The 17,774-nt window shown below is 39.7% G+C and overlaps 1 protein-coding gene across 1 annotated transcript in view; it reads right to left on the bottom strand.

The window, feature by feature from the left end:
* Positions 1-9,909, bottom strand: part of LOC129077798 (vesicle-associated membrane protein 7-like) — a 71,457-nt gene extending 61,548 nt beyond the window's left edge. The window contains exons 1-2 of the mRNA XM_054582355.1: positions 9,832-9,909; positions 1,706-1,776 (exon numbers count right to left, since the gene is read on the bottom strand). Of these exons, the coding sequence (XP_054438330.1) occupies positions 1,706-1,776; positions 9,832-9,909 (149 nt within the window). The remainder of the gene's footprint in view (positions 1-1,705; positions 1,777-9,831) is intronic.
* Positions 9,910-17,774: the final 7,865 nt, after the last annotated feature.

Genomic DNA, 17,774 nt, shown 5'->3' with positions numbered 1-17,774 from the left:
GGATACGAAAGGAGACATTTTGAATTTTGTTTAATACATTATTAGTGAGTAACATTCAGAAACTATCTTTAAATGTTAACAAACTTGAATATTTGATGTCTAGGATAGACTATTAACTGACAAAAGCAAGGTAGAGTAAGTGTGTACAATGTACAACCCTTTATCTATCATTCTCTCATATTACCAAGGGAAGTACAAATATATGTGTGTGTCTCTTATAGGAAAAAAAAGATAAACTAAAAACTTATTCAAAATGATAACCTATATAAGGGGTAGAGAGTGTGGTGTGGACAGGAAAGGAATGAAAATTAGACTTCTTAAAGGAATGTGTTTTGTAGATTTGACTTTGGAACCATATCATTTTGCATAATTATAAAATGTTATTAAATCAAATTTTGAATACAATTTTTAAAAAGAAAAAAATGAAGCTAGCTTTATATCGAGTAACCCAAGTAAGAGATGATGGTTGTGTGGTTCCTATGGTATTGGTGGAAGTTGTCAGATTCTGGATATACTTGGAAGGTAAAGGCAACAGGAATTGCTGATGAATTGGATTCAACTGTAAAGGAGACAGAAGTCAAGGATCATAAAAATTTTAGGCCCAAGGAAAGTTGATGTGTGGGTAACTGCAGGAGGAGGCTTGGTTTTAGACCTAAGGTTGAGATGCCTATCTAATATCCAACAGAGATGTGGAATGGGCAGCTGGATATATGAGTTTGGAGTTCAGGGAAGAGGTTCTCAAAAGATTCAAATTAGAATGTACAATACTATACAGGTAAGCATATTGTGGATGAAGAAATTGTCTCTTTTTTGAAATCATTCCTGCTAATAAGTGGAAACAAAGTTAGAATATCACCATTTTGCAATCCCTGATAAATTCATGGCTATAGTGTGTAAACAATGAATATCAATGGCTACTAGCACATCAAAAGGAGGTACAAACAGATATTATGTACCATCTGGTGAAAAAACGTGTATAGTCTTGCCAAAGGGACCAAGCCTCTTGATCCAGCTGCTTGGAACATGATGAACTGCATTTTCAGAATTTATTTATGAAAAATTGTGTATTCTTTCTTACATTTAAACTTCAGTCATCTTCAAAGTACTCTCCATTTGATGCAATACACCTATGGAGACTTTTTTCCACTGCTCAAAACAGTTTTTGAACTTGTGGATTTTGATGCCTTTTAGTGCTTCTGCCTTTATTTTTTTTCACCTCTTCCACCCTGGCAAATATTTCCCTTTGAGGACTTTTTTCATCAGGGAAAACAAATGAGATCAAGTGAATAGCAATGTTGGGGCAGGGGGGTCATGCTATTTTTTGGTTAAAAACTGCTGAACACTAAGCGCGATATGGGTAGGTGTGCTTGTAAATCATCCATCATGGTATGGGCAAAGCGTTCAGTCTTCAAAAAAAAAAAATTCACTGAAGCACTACTTAGCCTCTCACAATAACACCAGATGGTACACTGGTACAGATGGGTTTCCTAGAACAATTGCCTAGCAGGGGAAGCCTGTGCTACAAGGGGCTTGCCCTCCAGAAGATAATTCTAGCTTTTTGCGGGGATCCCCCCATAGATGTTCTCCTTTCTGAGGGTTCAATCAAGAGTATGTGCAACTAATATAATTTATCCTCATGTCATTATTATTGGAATTATTAGGTGATGATTGTTAAAAAGTAGAGTTTTATTAGAATATATCTTACCTTCCCATTTGAATTGTGGTCTTTGGTTCAGCTCTAAGAAGCACCAGCCTAAGCACTGTTGCTGCTGTTTCCTAAAAATAAATTGTCGGCATTTACTTTGTAGAGTATTGAAGTATTTTTCATTATTCTTCTCCTAAATTTACTTATGTTCTGATTAGTTTATTAAGGGACAATTATTTACTAGGAGAACTTATGGGTGGTTATTTATAATTCATGGTAAGAGGCAAGTTATGGTGAAATACTCATATGAATATTTAGATTCATGTGAATCTGAAGGAAAATATTAAAATTACATGAATACGAGGTCTAGAAAAAGCCAAGTCATTGTTAATATAATGAGAACAGGTTGTATGACATCAATGTAACCTGTCATCCAAGGAGAGTGGACTGGATGACTTCACTGTACCAGTCAGTGGGGGCAGTAGACACCTCTGACTGAGCATGGGTACTGTGTGGCTGTTGCATTCAAAATGACTGAGTGAGTAGAGCAACGAATCTGCATCAAATTTTGCATTAAGCTTGAACATTCCTCCATGGAAATATTTAGATGATTCAGAAGGCTGCAGTTACGGGCAACTGGTGATTGGCAGCTTCATCACAACAATGCTCCTGCTTATGCATCACATCTTGTGAAGAGTTTTTTGGTGAAACATCAAATTGCCCAGGTGACTCAGCCCCTCTACCACCCAGATTTGGCACCCTGTGACTTCTGGCTTTTCCCAAAACTAAAATCACCTTTGATCGGAAAGAGATTTCAGACCATTGATGAGATTCAGGAAAATACAACAGGGGAGCTGATGGTGACTGGGAGAACTGTGTGAGGTCCAAGAGTGCCTTCTTAGAAGGGGACTGAGGTGTCATTGTCCTATGCACAATGTTCTTGTGTCTTGTATCTTTAATAAATGTCTCTGTTTTTCACATTACATGGCTGGATACCTTCTGGACAGACCTCATTGTACACATATACTGTGTGTATGTATGTGCACAGGCATGCAAATATAGGCTGTACTAGATAATCAGTCTTATTTTTCCAGTCACATCTTATATATGGTTTCAAGGCTGGGAAGTAATATCTAATCAAATATCTTTTCAGTGATGTCTAGTCACTGAAACTATAAATAAAATGTTAACAAATTAAAAGTATTCTGCGCTCATGCTCTGAATACCTTAATTCTTTTTTAAGATAAAAATTTTATTTACTATTATTCACTGATCTCTTTCTATAAAACAATTAGTTGCTGAGATTTCTTATACCTTTTTTTTTTGTAGGCCTCATTCTTTGGTTAAAATTTGTAAGCTTATGTTAACAATAATCCAAAATACCTTAAATACAGGTAACTGTATGAAATCCCATTACTTTTCTTTCTTGTTTTAAAAATATTTTATTTATTTATTTTTGGAGGTGAAGGGAGGGAGAAAGAGGGAGAGAAACATCAGTGTGTGATTGCCTCTTGTGCGCCTCCTACTGGGGACCTGGCCCACAACCCAGGCATGTGCCCTGACTGGGAATCGAACCAGGACCCTTTGGTTCACAGGACAGCACTCAACCCACTGAGCCACACCAGCCAGGGCCCATTACTTTTATTTAGAAGTGTGAAAGGAACCTGAAAGTTACCTAAGAAAATTTGAAGAGCCACATTCTTAATTAACTTTTCCACTTTCACAAAATGACACTTGAAATAAAAATTTTTGGGGAGATGAAGTCTTATTATTAATGGTAGGGAGTAAAGCTTGAAATTCTTGGTATTGCCTGAAAAATCCAGGTGGTATTCTCCAGGAAAGGATTTCCTAACAAACACAAAAAATTAAGGGAATACATAATCTTTCAGTTACTTATTATCATCAGTGGAACATATTTTCCTAGTTTTCCCCATGTGATTTATTTAGAATAAATGGTCAATGAAATAATAGCAAAATTTGAAACAAAGCAAATGACAATATAAGGCAATAAAGTAGTGACAAACTGGACTTTAGTTCTGTTTTTGGAATTAAAATGTGGTACAACGTAAGAAAGAGACTTGTCTGGGTCTGTTTCTTTGTGTGAAGAATGAAGGAATTGGGCAAGATGACCTCTAGGATCCTGTCAAGCTCTAAGACCCTATAATAGCAACTGATTTGATCTCATGATTAAGCTTTGGTAGGTACTAATATTTTTCTAATCAGTATAAAATATTTGTGACACTAATATTTAACACTGAGAAAAGACATGATAGAACTTTCCTTTAAAACACCTTGTCATTGCTTTCCTTCTCCCTGGTCAGCTTTTTGCACAGCAGTCATTCTAAACCTATAATCCGTTCCTCCAGCATCATAGTGCTCTACCCACTTCCATTTCCTTAACTTCCTGCATGGTTCATAAAGAGGGGCCATTTGGTTTGTAAACTCCTTCAACTTTCTGTCTCTCTCCCTTCTTAGTTAATTAAATATTTACTGAGGATATAGTATGTAAAGACAGAGCTGAAGACAAGTCTTCACACTTGTCTTCAGCAGAAGGCAAGTAAAAGGAGTCTGACAGCAGAGACTAGTAAAAGATGATTCTAATTCTGCCTGGTAAGTAGTTTGATAAAGGAGTGTAAATTAGCCTGGGCATAGAGAAGTCTTCAGGAGGAAATGAGAAAAGTCTCAAAATGCAGGAGAGGGTATATGACACTTAAGAAGTGGAGAAAAGAAGGTTCCAGAGAGAGGGAAGAGGAGATAAAGGGAGACCCTGGTGAGAGTGGACAATAGTATGAAGCTCAGGATAGCTGGAGCACAAAGATATGTGTGGGAAGAAGAGATAATCATTGAAAAGCCCTACCAGGGAGTGCCTTGAATGCCACACTAAGTAGTATGGGTTTTATCCTGTGTGTAAGCAGGTGCCACCAAATGAATTTAAGCAGGGGAGTGACATGATTATATTTGCTTTTTGGAACTACCACTTGAGCAGTAGTGTGGAGGTTGGCTTTGAGAGGGATAAGGCTGAAATCTGGAAATTCAGTTAGAAGGCACTTTCAGTAACCCTTGGTAACATGAATTGAGAGCCTATATGATGACATGTTTCAGAAACAAGGGGATGGATTCAAGGCATACTCAGGAGGAGACAGAACAAATAGAACTTGGTGACAGAGAACCAATGTGAAGGTGAAGAAGAAGGAAAAATTGAAGGTGACTCCCAGTTTTCCAGCTTGAATGGCTTGGTAGAGCTACTTAGCAAGATTAGAAATATGCAAGGAGGAATAAGTTAGGAAAGAATTAATTTAACTCTTCTATTAGGCAATCTAACTGTGAAGACAGATTACTTTGGAAGTGGATATGACAGTGATTTAAGTAAAGGTGTCCATGGGTGTGAATGAATGTGTCAAGTTAAAAGGGGACTGAAGTTAGAACCCTGGGGAAAATCGCATTTAAAGGGTTGGGAAAGAGGAGAGCCCCAAAAGGAGACCAAGTTCTGTGTGTCTATATCCACATTCCTTATTTTCCCAAGAGAAAGAGGGCATTTCTTTAATACAAGGCTCACATCTCCAAGACCACATTGGGTTCCATTCCTTTGTGCTCCTTCCGGTATTGCTCCACCAGCAGCTTCCTCCTCTCTTGTATCTCTGAAATCTTCCCATTAGCATACATACATGTAAAAGTTTGCTCTGTACTAAAAAATGAGGCCCCTGCTGGGCCATGCTTCTTCTAGCTTTCACTATCTCATTCCCTTTCTAAATTCTTTTTTTAAAAAAACAATTTTCCTAGCCACTAGACTACCAGGGAGTCAAAATAAAAACCGTACAAAAAAAGAACTCTACAGGCCAATTTCGCTGATGAACATAGATGCTAAAATCCTCAACAAAATATTGGCAAACCTCATCCAGCAATATATTCGAAAGATTATCCACCATGATCAAGTGGGATTCATCCCAGGGATGCAGGGATGGTTCAATATACGCAAGTCAATAAACATAATACATCACATAAATAAAAGAAAAGACAAAAACCACATGATTAACTCGATAGATGCAGAAAAAGCATTCGATAAGGTACAGCACCCATTTATGATCAAAACACTCAGCAAAATGGGAATAAATGGGGCATTCCTCAACGTAATAAAGGCCATATATGAAAAACCTACAGCCAACATCATAGTCAACGGGCAAAAACTAAAAGCTTTCCCACTAAGATTGGGAACACGACAAGGATGTCCGCTTTCACCGCTTCTTTTCAATATGGTACTGGAAATCCTAGCCACAGCAGTCAGACAAGAAAAAGAGATAAAAGGCATCCAAATAGGAAAGGGGGAAGTGAAGCTATCATTGTTGGCAGATGACATGATAGTGTACCTAGAGAACCCTGTAGACTCTACCAAAAAACTCCTCAACCTAATAAGTGAATTTGGCAAAACAAGAGGATACAAAGTTGATATTCAGAAATCAAAGGCATTTTTGTACACTAGCAATGAAATAGAAGAAGAAGAAATCAGAAAAAAAATACCATTCAATATAGCAAGAAGAAAAATAAAGTGCCTAGGAATAAATTTAACCAAGGAGGTAAAAGACCTGTACACAGAAAACTATACAACACTGAAGAAAGAAATTAAGGAAGACACAAATAAATGGAAGCATATACCGTGCTCATGGATTGGAAGAATTCATATCATCAAAATGTCCATACTACCCAAAGTATTTTATAGATTCAACGCAATCCCTCTTAAGATACCAATGAAGTATTTCACAGAAATAGAACAGACATTTCAAAAATTTATATGGAACCATAAACGACCCCGAATAGCTGCAGCAATTTTGAGAAAGAAAAACAAAGTAGGAGGGATCACAATACTGGACATCAAACTCTACTATAAAGCCACTATACTCAAAACAATCTGGTACTGGCACAAGAACAGACCCATAGACCAGTGGAACAGAATAGAAAGCCCAGAAATAAGCCCAGGTCTCTATGGACATCTAATATTCGACAAAGGGGGCAGAAGCATAAAATGGAGCAATAACAGCCTCTTCAACAAATGGTGTTGGGAGAGCTGGACGGCTACATGCAAAACATTGAAATGGGATCATCAGGTGACACCATACACAAAAATAAACTCAAGATGGATAAAAGACTTAAATATAAGTCGCAACACCATCAAAGTCCTCGAGGAGAACATTGGCAGGAAACTCTCAGATATCCCACGCAGCAATTTTTTCACTGATATGTCTCCTAAAGCAAGGGACATAAAGGAAAGAATAAACAAGTGGGACCTCATCAAAATAAGAAGCTTCTGCATGGCAAAAGAAAACATCAGCAAAATGAAAAGGGAGCCAACCCTATGGGAAAATATATTCGCTAATGATACATCAGATAGAGGTTTTATCTCCAAGATACATAAAGAACTCACTCGACTCCACTCCAAGAAGACTAACGATCCAATCAAAAATGGGCAAAGGACCTGGGCAGATGCTTTTCCAAGGAGGAGATACAGAGGGCCCAGAGGCATTTGAAAGGATGCTCAGCATCACTAGCCATCAGAGAAATGCAGATCAAAACCACCATGAGGTATCACCTCACACCGGTCAGAATGGCCATCATAAACAGATCAACAAACAACAGGTGCTGGTGAGGCTGTGGAAAAAAGGGAGCACTAGTACACTGTTGGTGGGAATGCAGACTAGTGCAGCCATTGTGGAAAGCAGTGTGGAATTTCCTCAAAAAGCTGAAAATGGAACTGCCTTTTGATCCAGTGATTCCCCTGCTGGGACTAAACCCTAAGAATCCCAAAATGCCAATTCAAAAGAACCTATGCACCTCAATGTTCATAGCAGCAGTTTACAATAGCCAACTGTTGGAAGCAACCTAAATGCCCATCAGTAGATGATTGGATCAAAAAATTATGGTACATTTACACAATGGAACTACACAGCAGAAAGAAAAAAAGAACTGCTAAACTTCGTGACAGCATGGATGGAACTCGAGAGCATTATGCTAAGCGAAATAAGCCAGGGGGCAAAAGACAAATACCATTTGATCTCACCTATAAGTGGAACCTAACCAACAATGCAAAGATGCAAGGAAAATAAGACCAGCAACACTGAAAGGAAAAGAAACCAACAGAGATAAGAGGGAAGGGGGGGGCAGGGAAAAGGAATGGAAGGGGAAAGTCAAGGAACATATAGCAAAGACTCATGGACTATATCAAAGGGGAAGAGTTGAGGGAGGGAGGGTGTAAGGGAAAGTGGCGGGGGTAGGCAGAGACAAATGTATTTGAAAAAATTAATTAATTAAAAAATTTAAAAAAACAATTTTACTTTATTTTTTAAAAGATTTTATTTATTTATTTTTAGAGAGAGGGGAAGGGAGGGAGAAAGAGAGGGACAGAAACAGCAATGTATGGTTGCCTCTCACACGCCCCCTACCGGGGACCTGGCCTGCAACCGAAGAATGTGCCATGACTGGGAATCGACCCAGGACCCTTTGGTTCGCAGGCCGGTGCTCAATCCATGGAGCCACACCAGCCAGGGCTCCCTTTCTAAATTCTTGAAAGAATAATCTAACTTCACTCTCATTATTTCCTCATCTCCCATTCACGTGGCTTAAAGCAATCTGGCTTCTGCCTCTACCACTTCTACAAACTAACTATAAAGTCACCAATCATCTTCTAACTGTTGAGTCCAATAAACACTGTTTAGATCTTTTTCAAATTCTCTGGGGCATGAAACCTTCATGTAACTTTCTTTTTTTGGCTTTCAGGACACCAATGCTCTCATTTGGTGACTCACCTATCTATGCTGTTCTTAAACAGTGTTCTGCCTTTTGGTCCTCTTCTCTTTTCACTCTCTATACTTTTCTCAGGCAGTCTTAACCACTGTACTATATTCAACTGTTAGCCCTGACCCTCTGAGTGCTACCTATTGAACATTTTTATCACTTGAAGCTTTTAGGAATAGGTGGAGGAATAAATACACAAATAGATTGGTCATTTTCAACAGACAACAAAATTCAACCTGTTCCAAACTGTACTCTCTTCCCCTGCATTTCCTCCAACTCCCTCACAATCCTGCTCCTCCATCTGTATTTTCTATTTTCACACCCAAGGGAAAAAATTGCCAAATCATCACCTTGTACACATTAAACTCACACAATGTTATATGCCAATTCTATAGCAGTAGAGCTGGAGGGGAAAATTAAGAATCATCCTAGGCATGACCCTGTCACAAACTCTTGAGAATTAGTTTTACAAAGCCTTTTTTTAGGATCTGCCCCCTCCCTTCTTTCTGTACTGTCATTGCCGTAGCTCAGGTCCTTAGCTCTTCTACATAAACTATAACAGTACCACCCTAACTGGTTCTCTCCCCTCTAATCCACCTTCTGGATTGTAATGGACTAAATTTACCAGAAGATGAATCAGATCATGCTAATCCTTTATTTATATTTAATTACTTCCTAGTTTCTCCAGGATAAGAAAATAAAATAGGACCCTTCATTGAGTATCCTCTGCCTGCTTTTCTGACCTCATCTTTAGCCCCTATAGGCTAGGACCCTGTGTGTTAGCCCTACTGAGGTTCTTGAGGTGGGCTGTTTCCTCTGCACGGAGTCCTTTCTTGTTCCAAGCACCCTAAAATTTCCTCCTCTGTAGTCAGCAAGCAACCACCCATCATGAGTGTTACAGGAACAGTCAATGAAATGCATTCAACACTGTAGGACACTTGTATATAACCCTTGGACATAAACGGACAACGAGCTCATAAAGCAACAACTCCAGGTGTCGTCTTCTCTTCATTGCTGCATCCCCCACCTTTAACCAGGGATTTCGCAAGTAACACATGTTTAATAAGCGTGTTGAGCTGTCAGTCATTTCTCCGCAGGGGTGAGGAAACCCTTAAAGGGGTCTTCGGTATTGGACACGGCTGTTTATCACCGCCAAATGGGTCGCGTGCAGCACCAACTCTAACCCCTAGGTGGCGAACGTGCGGCTCTACTGTTTTGAAGCTCAAGTGGATCCAGCCAGGGATTCACCACCTCGCTGACTTGGCCGCGCACGGGGGCGAGGCCTCTGTTCCAACTCACTGCACATTTGGGCTGCCCCGCAACTACGTGTCCCGGGGCGGGCCGGCAGGCACTACCTTTCAAAAGCAGAAGGTTAGAAGGCTGAGGTGACGATTTATGGGTACCTGGTAGGAGCCGCCGGTCAAGGCCAGATCCGCTAGGATCACTCGCCCATTAGCAATGCAGCTGTAGGTGATCGTCATAGTGAAGGCCAGTGAAGGAAAGGTCACCATGGGACCTAACTGCCCGCTATAGTCTTGGGGCGATGACTGGGGGCGGGGCTCGGGAAGGGGGCGGTGCCAACGCGGGTGTGAGAAGCGATTGATTGGCAGGGAGGGAGGCGGGGCTATTTCTTGCCTGGGCTAAGCCTTGCGTTGAACACCGACGGAGGTCGCGGAGGGCTGGCAGTGGGCCGGTGGCTGTGGACACGGGGTGGGGAATCGGCAAGGTCTCCGAAAAAACTAGCTTTGGGTGAGTGAAACCTTTATTTGTGATCATTTTCAAAATCACTTAAGAGTCAGTTTACTTCACAGTACCCACCTACTCTCTAGAATTCATTCACAATATAGCATATGTTAAATGTAGACCTTAATTAAAAATAAAATTCATTAATGAACTGAACAAGCTTTGGCTCAACTCCTGCAATGTGCTAAGTACCTTAGATTAACAAGTATGCATAGTTGTATGCCTCAGATCCTCAGTTTGAGGAGTTCGTGTTCCAGAAGTGGTAGCAGAGACAAGTGCAAATAAATGCCAATCTCACGTGCTATATATGTGTGTGTTATGATGGAAACATAAACTAGGTTGCAAAAGCTGGGATGAGGGTAATTAATCCTTGGGAGAGGGAGCAAAACTTTCAGTGCCCGACTTAGAGGATGGGTTGGGATCCTCTAAGTGGGAAGGAAAGATAGGACAGTCTAAGCAGAGGGACCAGGTCTTTAAGGCTTGAAGGAAGGCCGGTGAGTTTAAGGATATAAGTGAGTGTGGCAGAGGAATGGGCTATGGTAGAGTGAGCAGGAGATGACAGAGGTAGTAGTTTATAACGGAGTTTATATTAACCCAGTGCAATCAAATTTGATTTGACAAGCAAGCAGCAAAACTGGTCTGGACTGTAGCTCTTAAGAAAAATGCCATGTTGAATTCTTGTATCCTTCCATATAGAGGAAATCTTGAATCAATGTCTTATCAGCTTAGAGATAATGCCTTGTGTTACAGGTAGGAGTGACTGAATTAAAAACTCTGGTTACATAACTTATGTGTGGGAAAATGAAATATGTTAATTCTGAGGTAATGTGTTGATATTTCTTGTTTACAGTAAAAATAAGCAGAACAAACTTGGCCATATTGCAATGCGCCTTCTGTTATTAAGCAGTGGATCAGAAGGTGACTGGGCAATAAAATGATGGGCTGTCACAATGATAAGGAGCAGCTGATAGTTAGAGAGATGTATATGGGACCTGTCTTGTCTGTTTCACCTTGTCATTAGAACAATCCTGTGTGGTGGGTTCACTTTGCACAATCCACAGCAATGTATAATGTAATTTTTAACATAACTCTGTCTTTTAGGCCCATTTTACCTGATATCTGAGGTTTAATCTGGTCAATATTTGGTCTCCTCAGTTAACTCAGAAATTCCCCCTTCCCTTCTTTCTACATGAGGTGGCATCTGGTATGTGGGGAACTTGGTGGAGAGGGAGATCTTTTGATTCACAACCTTCACCTCTCTAAGGTGATGTTAGCTGCTAATGTTTGTTATTTATCTGTCTCCGATCATCAGTTCACCTACTCCTCTTGGAACCTTGAGGCCCCTTCAGGTCCTCTCATTCTCTCTCAGTCACTTTTGTGCCCCTGTTGAGGACAAGGAAAATTTTCTGCAGCATTGTGAGGTGTTGGGAGCCTGGGGAGGCTGTGTCAGGCCTCTGGCTAACACACCATGCTGCCAGTCCTCCTGTTGCGCCGTCACTCTGTGGTCCTGTTGGGAGCAGCTCTTAGACTTTACCTCACTTGAGAAGCAAGCCCTTGGATCCCCAGTTTACTGAGTGTCTTCTCATCACTATAGTCTATCATTCCTCCTCTTCCAGTTGGCACTCTCTGGCAAATTGGATTGCTTCCTTCTGACTCTCTGCCTCCCTCCAGCCTGTGGAAACTCCAGCAAGGCTAGCAGGGAACCTCCTATCACCCCAGACATTCTTCCCAATTTACGGCATTAATGTTGGCTCCTGTTGTTCATATACTCTTTCTTCAGAGAGTTTCTAAAATCAATTTTGGAAATATTAAGAGCTGAGAATCTTTTTCTTCTTTTCCTGCTCTTCCTCCTCTGTTCTTCTATGTCCTCCATTTTCTTTGTTCTTTATTTTTTATGGAAAAGGAATAACTGAGAATAAAAACCACAGCAGGTAATATAAAACATCACAGGTATTTCCATCCTTCCCTTGATAGTTTGTCAAAACCTGGATGATGGAGCAGAAAGAATGGTGAGAAGCTGGATCTCTGGGAAGGAGAAATGGGACATTTCAGCATTGTCCATTTCTTTTGAAACAAGATTTTAGACCTCATGGCTACTTTCACTGACTAGCAAATCTACTGTCATGTTTTTTAGAGATTATCTTTTCAGAAAGAAAAGTCACTAACTTTTGGATCATCTATTTCTGAGGTCCCTAGAGAGTTTGTATATATTTCACAAGCTGGAAGCTTTCAAACACTCACTAATTCAGTATGCATCTTATTAAGTATTGATTTTCTCCTATAAATAAGTAAAAATTCTCTTTTACTTTTTGTTTTTGTTCTTTAAAATAGAAATATATATTTTTAAATGTTTTACTTTTTTATTTCTAGAGAAAGGGAAAGAGAGAGAGAAAGAGAGGGAGATAAACTTCAATGTGTGAGGGAAACATTAATCGGTTGCCTTTTGCATGCCCCCAGCAGGAGACCTGGCCTGCAACCTGGGCATGTGCCCTGACCAGGAATTAAACGAGTGACCTTTTGGGTTGTGGGACAATGCCCAACCCACTGAGCTACACCAGTCAGAGCTGGAAATATTTTTTATAGTTTTTTATTTTTCTGTAGTGTGTGATCGCTGTGGAAATTCAAACAACATACCAATAAAAGCCTCTCTATTTTTACCAACCCATAAAATAACCATTGCAATAATCTAATTTATGTTTACTTTTTATTACTTTGTATTTAAAATTAATGAATACTTTTGTATTTAAAAATTAATTAATACAAAAAATAAAATTAATGAATACATGCAAACATATTTTTCTGGAATCATTTTGTTTTTAAGTAAATACGTTGTTTTCTTTGACTATGATATAGTGTTCAAATATTTCCTCTGAAGCTTCCTTTCTTTCTTTCTCTCTTTCATGTCTATTCTTTTGCAGGCACTTTTGTTTCTTACCTAGTCAAACATGTCAGTATTTTTTTATGATGAATCTTAGTGTCATTTTAGGCAAAGCTTCCTTTCCTAGCCTCATATAAAAATATTCCCTTATTTTTCTCCTGTTACTTTTGTTTGTTTTAATATTTAAAACTTTAATCCACCTAGAATTTGTTTTTGTGTCTTTTGTGAGATAAGAATTTGTGTTTCCCTAATATATAGCCAGTTGTTTCATATGATTTATTGACTATCCTTTCCTCACTAATTTGAAATGTCATTTTTACCATAGACTTAATTACCCCATATACATTGTAAATTGGATTTTAGAGTAATTTCTGTTCTTTTTTTTTAAAAAAATCATGTTTCTTCTATTACAGTTGTGTCAGTTTTTCTGCCTTTGCCCTCCTCTACCCACTCACCGGGTCCCACGCTCCCACAATCAATTCCCACTCTGTTGTCCATGTCCATGGGTCATTCATACATGTTCTTTGTCTAGTCCCTTCCCCTTCTTTCCACCATTGTCCTCCTTCCCCATCCCCTCTGGTCACTTTCTGTCTGCTCCATGATTCCATGCCTGTGGTTTATTTTGTTCATTAGTTTATTTTGTTGAATAGATTCCACTTACAGGTGAGATCATATGGTATTTGCCTTTCACTGACTGGCTTATTTCACTTAGCATAATATTCTCCAGTTCCATCCAATTTTTTTTGCAGAAGGTAGGAGTTCTTTCTTTCATTTTTTTAAAATGAAGATTTATTAATTTTTTAAATGCCAAAATCCATTATAAAATATTAAAAGCTTTAAATCCATTATAAAGTCTCAGCAATTAAAACAACATGACACCAGCACAGAAATAATCAAGTAGATCAATGAAATAAAATGAGAATTCTAGAAACAAACTTATATATCTTTCTAACAATGTAATATATGATTAAATTGATATTTCAAATCAATGGGGAATGTTGGGAGACACCCTCCCTAGTTTCAGGGACTGTAGCCTTGCTGACAGGTGAGAGGGCCCCAAGGTTGGAAATAATCAAGGAGGCCTTGGGAAAACAGGCCACTGAGGAGATGAAATCTGTCCCCCTGGCAGGAGTGCAACCCCTGCCTCCCTCACATCACCCTGCTTGGCCCTGTGATGGTTGGTTTTTGATGATGGGTAAGTTCTCTCAAGAGGAGGGACAACCTAAGCCAGACATTGGCTGGTATGGGCAGCAGACAGGGACTCTTGGGTAACAGAGAAAGGGCAAAAAGGTCCACACCCCTCAGCTCAGCTTGGACATGGCCAAGTCCTCATTCTATCTGAAAAAAGTCTCCTTATCTCTTGGTGGCTCTGCCCCACCCTCCTGGCTCAGGCTTGAAACAATACTAATGTTCAGGTATAGCCCTAAACTGGATCAGGTGGTTCCTGGGGACAATCAGGCCTAGAAGTAAGTTCCTCTAAGCATGCTTGCTCTTTCCTCAAAAGTGATGATAACTGGCTCATACTGGGAAGGAGATTGACCTTATTCATAGACCCTGACCTGAGGCAGATTTCTTGTGTTCCTACAATTGTTATCCATGATCTATTTGTTTTCTGTAAACAGCCTTTTGATGTTGATTGATGAGCTTTGCATCCATATCCCTGTGTACGTTGTCCTCAACAAAAGCCTTTGAACACAGAAGTTCGGGGACTTCTCCACTAGAGGGAAGTTGCCATGTCCCCTCTCCTGGCAAACAGAGTAGTGTTTGGGATGACTCGTGTTTATTCCCCCCATCCGTGACAACCCCTGGATGGGCTCTATGGGATTCAGAGCCCCACTCCCTCCTCAGCTGGCCCCGGACAGTAACCCTCAGAGCCAGGAGCGCCTGTGCCCTGCACTCTCTGCAATGCGTCACCCACTGTGATGGGGAATATAATGCTTATTCAACAAATAAGGTGCATGGACCACTATTACTTGAAATACAACAAATATAAAGCCCTATTTCATACATTATACAAAAAATATTCAGGTGAGTTAAAAACCAATATGTGAAATCTGAGGAGTTTTAGGAGAAAATACAAAATAATATGTTTCTTACTCTGAAGTAAAATATTCAAACCCAGCATCTTTAAAGTACAATATTGACAATATGACTATATTAAACATTTAAGTCTATATAGTAATATACACATTAAAAAAGTTAAAAGACAAGTAATAGAATAGGAAAGTATTTGCAACACATCTAAAAAAAGGGTTAATAGTTTTTCTTTTTAGGGAAAAATTCTACAAACATTGAATCAAAAAATGGATAAAGAATACCAAAAAGTCATTTAAAGCTTTTTTATAAAATAATAGAAATAGGCAAGAAATATACAAAAACAGGTTTAGTTTCAACAAATAATAAAGGAACAATTAAAATAACACATCATTGTCACAATCAGATTAGTAAGTATTAAAAATATTGGTCATATCAAGTATTGGTGACTGTGAAAGGAACTAGGTATTCATAGGCTCTTTTTCTTCCTTTTCTTAAAGCAGTCCCTTTAGCATATCTTGCAGTGCTGGTTTGGTGGAGGTATATTCTTTCAGCCTTCTTTTGTCTGGGAAACTCCTTATTTCACCTTCCATTTTAATTGAGAGCCTTGCTGGGTAGAGCAGTCCTGGTTGCAGGCCTTTGCTTTTCATGACTTGGAATATTTCTTGCGACTCCCTTCTGGCTTGCCATGTTTCTGTTGAGAAGTCAGCTGCTACTGGGAGCCCCATACTGGGGCTCCCTTTATTGTTACTACCTCTTTCTCCCTTGCTTCCTTTAGGATTGTTTGTCTTTGATATTTGCCATTTTAATGATGATGTGTCTTGCAGTGGGCCTCATTGGGTTCCTCTTGAATGGGACCCTCTGTGCTTCCTGAACTTGTGTGACTTTTTCTCTCCTCAAATTAGGGAAGTTTTCCTTCATTACTTTTTCAAACAGGTTCTCTATCCTTTGCTCCTCTTCTTCTCCTTCTAGTATCTCTGTTGTATGGATATTATTATGTTTCAGGTTGTTCTGCATTTCCCTCAGCACCTCTTCATTCTTTTTGAGTCTTTTTTCATTTTCTTGCTCTATCTGGGAGCTTTTTTCTACCATCCAGCCTGCTGATTTGATTCCCAGCTTAATCTAGCGTGCTTTTGATTCCTTCTAGTGTGTTCTTCAATTCAGAAATTGTATTCTTCATTTCCTCTTGTCTCTTATTGATAGTTTCTATATCCTTTTCCATGCTGATATAGTTTGCAGTAAGTTCTTGTAGTTTCTCTGTAATTTTTTGTAATTCTCTCTGAGCTCATTGAGCTTTCTTAGAACTATTGTTGTGAACTCAATATCTGACAGTATATTTTCCTCAATTTCATTTAGTTGTATTTCTGAGGATTCCTCCCTTCCCTTCGATTGGGGGTTGTTTCTTTGTCTTCCCATTATTTGTGAGACTCTTCCTTTTTGCTTCTGCTTCTTAAATTGATATGTCTTGACTTCCTGACTTTTTTGGTGTGAACTTCTATGGTAGGGGACTGTTGTTTTTTCTTTCTGGATCTGCCTCTGATGATGTCAGCTGTTGACCCCATCTGACCTTAGGCAGTCTGTTCCAGACTTCCAGGAATCATTGTCTGTGGCTGTCTCCTTCAGTTGTGAATCTAGTCACTCTGCACTCAGCAACCAGGCTTAGACACCACAGGGCAGGGCAGAGTCCCTCCTGGGGTCAGGGTAATCATGTACTCTCAGGCTGTTGCCGCTCAGGTGAGTGGTCTGCCTGAGTCAGAGGGCTGCTGAGTATGGGGGATGAGTCAGCAATGGGATCCCGCTGGCTACTCTCTCAGTTCTCTCCCCAAAGTCTCCCTCCCCAGTCTCTGCTCACGTGTGTCTAGACCACTCTGCTCCCCTCCTTTGCTCCCCTCCCCAGGGTAAGTGGCTGCAAATAAAAATTTATGTGTTGGCTCTTTAAACAGCTCTTTGTGTCTCCAGCCGCCCATTTCTGGCAGAGAGCAACCCTGCCGCTTTTCGCAGCTGGCTGTTATCTGTGTACTTTTTGGGCTCTGGTGATATAGGCTGGAAATCACGCCCTATGGTTTAGACCGCACTCTTCTCAGGGGGATCCAACTGGCTGTTTTAATATCCCTCTGGTGCTGCTGCCCGTGGATGCCCCACCCACCTTCTCGAGTCTCTACCGCACTCCTTACCAGTCAGGTTGTGCTAATGCTGATTCTTGTCTGTCTGTCTGAGGTTTTAAGGCTCCCCTCTTGCTATTGTTCAGTTGTTTGTTCCAGATGATTTCTCCACAGTTTAGTTGTAATTCCCAATTGGTCCTGGGAGGAGGTCAGTGTGACTTACACTTCTCTGCCATCTTGATTCTCTCTTGTTTCTGTTCTGATGTTACAATGATTCAATAACTGTAGTTCAAGTTGCTTTAAATTTAATAAATTGGAGAGAATTAATATATTGAGAATATTGAGTCTTCCCATCCAGTAATGTAGGTTGTTTTTCTAGCCATTCTTTATTATATCTTCCTTTAAAAGCTCTTAAGTTTCTTTACAAAGGCTTGACAAATTTTTAAATATTTTTTCCTAAGGTGTTTTGGCTGCTTTTGTTAATGGAATTTAGCCCTTATCATATTTTCAAGCTGGCTGTTTTGGGCATGTACAAAATCCATTAGCTATATTTAATTTATTTTACATAGAACTCCTGCTCCATTATGTT

The sequence above is a fragment of the Pteronotus mesoamericanus genome, unplaced genomic scaffold, assembly GCF_021234165.1.
Source record: "Pteronotus mesoamericanus isolate MK-2021 breed Mesoamerican mustached bat unplaced genomic scaffold, CSHL_Meso_final contig_69, whole genome shotgun sequence".
NCBI lineage: Eukaryota > Metazoa > Chordata > Mammalia > Chiroptera > Mormoopidae > Pteronotus > Pteronotus mesoamericanus.
This window is presented reverse-complemented; position numbering and strand designations above follow the sequence as displayed.